Source organism: Propithecus coquereli, unplaced genomic scaffold (assembly GCF_000956105.1).
Source record: "Propithecus coquereli isolate 6110/MARCELLA unplaced genomic scaffold, Pcoq_1.0 Scaffold348, whole genome shotgun sequence".
Classification (NCBI taxonomy): Eukaryota; Metazoa; Chordata; class Mammalia; order Primates; family Indriidae; genus Propithecus; species Propithecus coquereli.
This window is the reverse complement of record NW_012149152.1, coordinates 146,871-156,179: the sequence shown is the minus strand read 5'-3', so window position 1 is coordinate 156,179 and position 9,309 is coordinate 146,871. Positions and strand designations below refer to the sequence as shown.

Sequence of the window (9,309 nt, the reverse complement as noted above, 5' to 3'; positions counted from 1 at the left end):
TTCTGCAACTCAACCAAATTAAATTGATAGACAAAAATCCTAGCATGATAAAGTATTGTCAAACAAACAAATGATAATAGAATAGATTCATTTGTTTGATTTTACTACTTTGGAGTTCCCTAATTATTACAAAAGTTACTGATATTATTTATAATGATGAGCTTTATTTTTCATAAAAGTTATGACAGTGACTTTTCACTGCCTTGTCAATATCCTGGATATAATTCATGAGGATGAGACTGCTAGGAGCATTTATAAGGAAATTTCGGGTGTCCAGAGCATCTCTACAATCAGTTATATGAATCTCTACTATTTGAAGACCTGTAAGGCTACAGAGCTTTGCTTTTTATTTATATATTTTCTCTCTTTTCCTTTTTTTTTTTAACCTTTTGCCTTTTTATCTTCACTTTTTATATATTTTTGCTCACGTACTTTTCATTATGCTCCCAGGTATGGCATTATTATCCCCTCTTTGATGAAGAAACCAAGCCTTAGAAGGCTTAAATAACTTGCTGAAAGGCCCTGGCTTGCCTTGATTTAATGACTTTCCTATTTCAATGTTACACTGTCACACATCCCTTAAAAGATAACAGGTTTAAACATCTGTATTGGAATATCATGTGGCAAATGAGTTTTATCAGCTCCAACATAAGTCTAATAAGATCAAGATAAAACCCAGAGTCTCATATATTATCACTTATCACAGCCAGCCGTTTTTCAAAAAAAGGTGTACCGTAACGCACATCACATATGCAGCCCACTTTGAATAGATCAAAGAAATATATATGGACACTGAAAAACAGAAGCAAAATTAACCCTTCAATGACTGTGGATCAAGTGAGCCCACCTTTATATATCAAGAAAATATAATATTTTTGTCATTCTGCTAACTACACTATTTATTGAGCATTAGCTGCAGAGTATGCAGGGTACTTATTGCTGGAGTCACTCAAGTGTGAATGTGACACAGTCCTATTCCTCATGGCTTACTGTCGCTTAGAGCAGAGCTATGCTGAGTAATGGTGGCAGACTATATCCAGAACAGGATAAGTTTAACTGAGGGTAAGAATTTAGAAACTTTCACAGTAATGTAACATTGCCGCAAGATCCAAGCAAATGATAAGTGGACTAATATAACTGAGCAGGTGTTGTCAAACCCATGGGGTGAGCAAGCAACACACTAGCTACACACAGCAAAACCTCATTACAGGATGGTATATTTATTCACTGTAACACAGATGTATTTAAAATCTACAATATATTTTTGAACATAAGATAATTCATATAATTTATATTGTCTACAGAGGATACATTTTGGAATTGGCTACTGATAAAGAATTGAAGACAAAGTTTAAAAATACAATACCACTTGATTCATTTTGGATAAAAGCTCTAAGTGAATATCCTGAGATCACTAAAGTTGTTTTAAAACTTCTTACATTATCATCACCCTAACCTTGGAGACTGGTATCTTCTCTGAGTGTTATTAAACAAAAAACAGAAACAGTCTGGATATACATTATCCCCTGTGAAGATTGCTAATATCAATCTAAACTAGATCAGTTAACAAAAAGGAAGCAAGCTCATTTATTATATTAAACACTCTATATATTGATATATCAGTTTTTGTTCAAAATCTGAAAATGGGCATCTAATGTGACTGCTCACTATTTCTCTCAATTTTTGTTTAATTCTGATTTAGGAATAACAAAAAGTTATGAGTGTAATGACAATCATTTCTATTAATTGCCTGTTTATACTCTCAAGTAATACTTGACATTCTTTTCTTCTAACATTATGTTTGCACTTATATATTTTTTAAATGTTATTTTAGGTCTTTTAAATATAATAAGAGAAAACTTAGTATTGTATTTGGAATATCTATGTATCATTTTAATTTTCTAGAAATTTATTTTTATTGTATTTTTAAAAACTATTCCTGCCAAATTGGAAATAAAAACAAATTAATTACAACTTAAAAATAGTAGCCTTTCACAATAGTTTTAAAAGCATTGTTTTAGAGGAGATTAGATATGTTGTAATTATAATCAAGATAGAAATTTCTATACAGGAGAGTCAAACGCTAGAGTATATGAGAAGGTGATGTTCCCAGAGCTGGCAGGAAAAAGAATCGTTATTGTCATTGCACCTGGGCATTCGGTTTCCGGCAGGATAAAATTTGAGTTTTCAGATTGGGGAAGGGATTCCAGGTAGAGAAGAAAATGTGGACAAAGGCATAGATGAACACTTTTAAGACTCAGGAGAATATCAAGTAGTTAATGGGACTGCAACATAATATGGAGTAGAACAGCAGAACTCTGGCTGAGGCTTGGCTCTGAGAGGCTTGAAATGCTAAGGGAAGAGCTTGGTGCTTATTCAATTGCTAAAAGGGTTCCTCAGATGGTTTTTGAGAAGTAAGTACATTAGCAGTTTTTAACTAGGCCTTAGAAGGTTGTATTTGAGCCGAATCTGCTGGAGGGATTGGACACCCAGGAGACTAAAAAGGGAAAGAGCAATTTTTCTTCCTTATTAGTTATAAAAAATCACATATACATATTTATTGGAAAAATTGAGAAAAATCAGAAAAGCTAAGAAGAAGAAGGTAATCTGAAGACAATCACTGCTACATAATAAAAACAATGTGATATCACATACTATCAACATTGTTTTGGAGTTACTTTTGTTCACTTTTTTAGATTACAAACATGTCAATAAATATGCTTATGCACTTTATTTTTAGTGACTGCATAAGTTACCCTTATACAATTGTACCTGGGGACACAAAGATATTATGGTAGTACTCAACATAACAGCATTAGTAGTGTTGCGGCTCAGAAATGATACCCCAAAGCATGGCACTCTGACATGCTGAGTACTCTGAACTAACTAAAGGAGCTTGGATGTTCTCAGCAGCAATCTCAGAAGCAAAATCTCTCTGATCTTCTCCCACCCTTTACTCTCCTACCCCTCTGTCTGCCCCAAAACAAGTCATAGAAATCAAAATTCTTTTTCCTTAAGGCATGTCATAGAAACTAGAACCTTTCTCCAAAGCAAGCCATAAACCCCAGAAATATTACTTTAACCTTCCCTTGCCTTTCTATGTAGGAGCTGGCCATAAAGGAATTCTTTGACCTATTTTGTCTGGTAGTAGATCATAAGACCCTCTTTCCAGGGGAGCGTTTCCCTACATCTGGGAGGAAAGAGTGCTACTTAGAGAGGCCAAGAAGAATCTGAACAGACAGGCCTTTCTGGATGTCCCCACTCAGTCTGTTGCCATTAGATCACACCCTTTTGTCCAATCACATTTCGATACGGCTGTCCATACTTCATTGAACCTAAGCATAAAAACAGTTTCCCCTGGACCTTTGTATCTTAACTTTTGCAGGCTCCCATAGCACTCAAAACTTTGAGTAAACAAATTTATTATATATTTCTCTTGTTAGCCTTTCATTATAGAAGTGTCTTTCCACCCTACAATAATAATGGGATCTATAAAAATAAGATTGTCAGGGAGGTAATTAATAAATGTGCTACACATGACAATGGCATGTTAGACTGAAACAATGAAAGAGGGTAAGTTTTATACTTAGACATAAGGATTCAAGCAGCCTCTGCTCCCTGTAAGGTGTGTTTTCAGATAAATTTCTTGGTTAAGCCTCAGTTTTCTGGGGTTAACTGAAATGTCATATTCTATCATATGAAATATGCATATAAAGCATCTCACTGAGCTTAACACAGAAGGTATTCAATATTAGATCTTTCTTTGGTGATTAATTGATCATCAAATGTATGAATAGATGAATAATTTTAAAGAAGATGGATTTCCAGGTTTCAAGGTGACATAGCTAGGAAGAAGATGCTATAAAAATGTAGATTTCAAGGATATGACCAGATTTGGGGTAAGGCAGTTGTTAAGCTAACCATGAACATGAGCATCCATCCAAGGTTGCATTGACATCCTCAGATATATTATTTGAGAACCAGCATAATGAATGACATCGCTTTACTACCACCAACACGTGCAGGGCCGCCTAGACTTCCTCCTTTCCCTTGATCAGTAAAGCATTAAGAGTTTCTGTGATGACCTCTAAGAATTAAATGAAGCTTCTAAATAAGCTTAGCTTGGACTCCTTCAAGTGAATTATACACTAAGAAAACCTCTTGAGACATCTCTTGAGAATAAAGAAAAAGCTCACATTTTACATTTAGATATAATTGTTGATAATGAGGCCAAGGTTACCCATCCTATTCATATATATAGCTCCCACTGCATTTCCTGGCTATGTGACGAATATGGAAGTAGGTCAAATATCTAGTGATTACCAGAAAAGAGGTCTGGGTAGGATAAAAGCAAAAATCCATTCTCCTGCTTGAAAAGCGACTGAATGCACACAAACTACTGACAATGAGCCAACTTTTTCCCCAGTGGTATTTATTAATTTTAGGACTGCATGCTCTCAGAGCTTACATTCTGCTTACTCGAGTTTAAAGGGTTGTTTTTATGTTAAATGCTTTTATAAATATTATATATATTAGGTACTACTTAGAATGTTATAATAACACTGCAGCTTTGGCCTAGAATGCCTTCTGAAGACCAAGTTTACCAATGACTGGTAAAGACATTACTTTAAAAATGATTAACTCCAAAAATATTATTTTGGTGTCATGTGAAGTGTACGAGTAGAATCTGTGCCCTAGATATTGAAATGGGATTTAATGTAGTATGCTATTCACTGCTTAAATATCTGTCCTGTCCTTTGGAGCTACAATATCAAAGTGTCAGTTATACACAGGAGTAAATGCCTCTAAATAGCCCAAGCTAACCTGAGAAGGGAGATGAGGCCTGCAATTTTTTCTTGCTTTCCAAAGTCCAAGACTATACAAATTTCTATAATTTGTCCAAAATCATAGTGAGTAAAACAGAAGATTATTCAGCATTTCAAATCTAATGACTCACAATACTATAAGTTTTCAAAAAATATTCTGACAGCTTCCCTTTTCCTCAATAGAAAATATTTGCTAGCAAGTAAATAGGTGATTTGCATAATTACAGTCACACTTTAGAAGAATGATTTGCGAGACATTTGTGTATGAGGACAATGTTTGGCAATAATATACCTTTTTTTTATTAGTCTTCTTTAGTCATAGTGCTCATCGTACTGTACATGTGAAGTAATTATACTACAAAGCCAAAAATAAAGCTAGTCCCAAATTTATAAACAATCCAAAACATAAACTTACAAATAGATCAAGAAAAATGCTATGTTGTGTTCTCTGTGTGTACTACCTGCATAGGGACACACGCTCATCTTCCAATAGATTTCAACTAAAACTTGAGTTTATGCAAAAATGACACTGGACTGTAATTAAAAACATTTATCCATTTTTTTTCAAAAAATGAATCTTGAGTATCTGCTGATCTCCAGAAGCTATATCAGCGCCAAATAAACAAGTGTGATTTGGCCCTTGCCCTTCATGGGTTAAATTACATTCTTTTTATAGCTTCTATAAATTAAAGTTTAATTTGCAGGCATACATACACTTAATTAGAATATTAGAGAAGAAGAAATGGACTGTAAATGAGATGATTTTTATTAGATAAAAAGGCAAAGTTCTTTTTATCTATCACACAAATAATTTACTCTATGCCTTGAAAATAAGCAAAGATATTATGTCTAAATAAAGTGAAGGGTAAAGACTAACAGGTATCCAACCATGAAGATTAGTATGATTGGGCAAAGTAGAATATTCAAAGAATGACAAGGTGGCATCTTTTTCACCAACAATTTCTTATGACCAGCTCACCCTATAATGCCCTTACTACCTAGGATTGGATACTACCTAGGATTGGATAAAGACAAGCCAAAGTCCATAGAGCTGTTAAGTGGTTATATTTTATTTTATTATTTTAATCCCAGATATTGACTAAAAGAAAGCTGAGGTTGTTTCTTTGCCAGGCCAGAAAAATAGACAAAGTGTAATATATTTCCATATTATTTCCAAGTCATTTCGACTTTGCAAAGAGTCTGCCTAGTTTGTAACACTTAAGCTAAATGGAAGCCACAAAGAGAGAAAAGAAAATGAATCATATTGTCAAATTTGAAGCACTTATATATACACGAGTGTGTATGTGTGTATATGTGTGTGTATACATGTATGTGTATATGTGTATGTGTGTGTATATGTATATATGCATATGTGTGTATGTATATATGTATGTGTGTATGTGTATATATGTATGTGTTTATGTGTGTATGTATGTGTATATATGTATATGTGTGTATATGTGTATATGTGTGTGTGTGTGTGTTTGTGTGTGTACAAGCTCCCAAAATGTATACTGCTACATAAAGAAGAATTATCTAGGGAAATGCTAGAGATGTTAATAGGTCTTTAAAGTCATACAGCTGATGATCATGAGAGAACAAGAGATACAGAACAGTCAACTAATGTTTGGAGGACAATTTTATTGATATGCTGTCTTAGGAATTGGTTTTCTCTCACAAGAGCCAAGGTTTAAATTTCTGATTGAATAATATATGTAATCTTCAAAACATAACATCAATTATAATATTAATGACAAATATCACTATTTTTAATTATGCAGAACTCAAAATAAATACAGCATATAAAAATGTAGACACATACATACCATTGATCCATCGAGCTTCTGGATCATGAAGCACAAATTCTTTCCTAAACAGGTCTTCTAAAGACAATCTGGTTTCTGATGAATTTGTGAGTTCATCTAAAATAAAAGAAATTCCAGATTAGATATCTATCTCATGTTAGTTTTTAAAATGAACAAATTATAAAATTTGGAATGCTTTGCTTCAAGAAATATATTAACTAGGTAACAATATAAACTGACCATTTTGACATGGCTTTAGGAATTTGAAGCTTGTTTAATGATTCTTTTCAACAAATTAATTTTTTAAATATTAAAATTGTGTTGATCTGGTATAAATTTAATAGATCAATCTCATGTTATGTAGTGATATATAGTATGAAAGCAGTTAAGAATTTCTATTGTGCATTTGTCTAAAAAGGCATATTTTCCACCATTTAAACAGAATCCAGCCCCTTACTTTCCAAACTCATCTTTCACATATTCTCTTTAGTGATAAAAACCAAAGATGGTAGAGTTGAGGGACCTAAACATATATCATAAAACTTCCCAACTCAGAAGGAATTTCACCAAATAAATATTAATGGAATAAATACCAAGTTCCACCAAATAATTACCAACCAAGTAGACTTAAGACTTAAATGTAAAGTTCAAATAATAAAATGCTAGAATATTAATGAAAATCACACATTTTATATTAGTGCCTGAAAGTTAAGCTAGGTGTACTCCCATTCTTACATTCAAAATTTAAAAAATGAAAGAACAACAGAGTCTGAGTGCCAAAATGAGGAATCACAAATACCCTTTAGATGCAATAGACTATAGACAGCAATATTGCATTTTCTTTGCAAAATAATAGCATTGTTTATTTGCTGCACAAATTCATCTTTGTGACCTTTCAGCTGTGACCTTCACTCTGGTAGAAAATAAAATGTCAAGGATATATACTAACCTCATTAGATTTTATTTTTAAGAGGCTCAACACTTATTGCAGAAAGAGGTTTGTTTTTTTCCAGCTGAAAAGCTGGGGCAAAGAGTCAATAACTTCAAATGCATTTCCTTTTCACATAAATCAATCATGTATTTAACACACAAAATAACTGCCAAGAAATAATTGAAAAAAATTATAGTGGAAATAGTGAGAATTGTTTGATTCCAACCTTAGCATAAGGCGTTGTGATATACATAGTTTTACAAAACAGAATACTGTTAGGCAATGATACACATTTGATCATTGACAGTCCAACACACCAGAAATTGAACTTTCTTAATTCATTCAAAAAATTTCAAGGCAAAAATGAAGTATTGTAAAATGCAAGAGACCTATCTCTACCCTCCCCTGAGGGATTTGCACTTGCTTAGCAAAGACTATGATAGACGCCAGAATGCGAAGACAGAGTGCTAAATGAGTTTGAGGAAAGGAAGAAAAATATCTTGCAAAAGGAATCAAAGAAGGCCACACTTAAAAATAAAATGATAAACTTTCATTCATTGCGGCTGAGAATGCAAAATCCTACAGTCACTTTGAAAGACAGTTTAGCAGTTTCTTACAAAACTAAACATACTCTTAACATACATTCCAGTAATCATGCTCCTTGGAATTTACTCAAAGGAGTTGAAAACTTATGAACACAAAAAAAACTGCACACAGCTGTTCATAGCAGCTTTATTTATAATTGCCAAAATTTGGAAGTAACCAAGATGTTCTTCAGTAGGTGAATGGATAAATTGTGATACATCCAGACAGTGGATGGTTATTCAGTGCTAAAAGAAAAATGAGCTATCAAGCCAGGAAAAGACACAGAGGAAACTTCAATGCATATTACTAAGTGAAAGACACCAATCTAAAAAGGCTACATACTGTATAATTCCAACTATATGACATTTTTGAAAAAGAAAACTCTGGAGACAGTGAAAAGATAGCGGTTGTCAAGAGTTGCAGGGGGAGGGATGAATAGGTGAGTACAGGGGATTTGTTTAGGGCAGCGAAACTCTTTTGTAGGATACTACAATGGTGGATACCTGTCAATATATATTTGTTCAAATCCATGTAATGCATACCATGAAGAGTGAACTCTACCATAAACTGTGCACTTTGGGTGATAATGATGTGTCTATGTAGGTTAATTAGTGATTAACACCCTGGTGGGGGATGTTGATAATGGGGTAGTCTATGAATGCGTGAGGCCAGGCAGGAATTAGTAGATGGAACATTTCTGTACCTTTCTCTCAATTTTCCTGTGAATCTAAAACTTCTCTGGAAAATAGTCTATTAAATAATAAATAAAATGACTTGGGTGTTAGGTTTCCAAGGGCAGAAGAAGGGAATGGCAGGGCCCAGAGGAGGAAGAGCATTTTTCTTAAAAGGATGAATGCCTGTTGTTTTACTAGCCAAATATATCTTGATTCTAGAATTTATTTTCCATCATAGGAGTCTGAGATTTTAGTCATGTGAACTAATTTTATTAGGGCTTCAGAAATACATTTATTCTATGAAATATCTCAGTAAGACCAGATTTTGATATAGATTAATTTCAAAACTTAAAATTTCCCAAGATTTCATAAGTTTACCATCAATTTTTCTAATCTAATCTCTTCAATTTTTACAGAACTATATTTTACCATCTCTATTTGATAGGCATTTATTTATTTGATCAATGAATTTATATAGATAAAGGTGG

At 33.3% G+C, this 9,309-nt stretch overlaps 1 protein-coding gene across 1 annotated transcript in view; it reads right to left on the bottom strand.

Annotated features, from left to right (window-relative positions):
* Nucleotides 1-9,309, bottom strand: part of DPP10 (dipeptidyl-peptidase 10 (non-functional)) — a 670,962-nt gene that overhangs the window by 649,490 nt on the left and 12,163 nt on the right. The window contains exon 2 of the mRNA XM_012651081.1: nt 6,653-6,748. Coding sequence (XP_012506535.1) covers nt 6,653-6,748 — 96 coding nt within the window. The remainder of the gene's footprint in view (nt 1-6,652; nt 6,749-9,309) is intronic.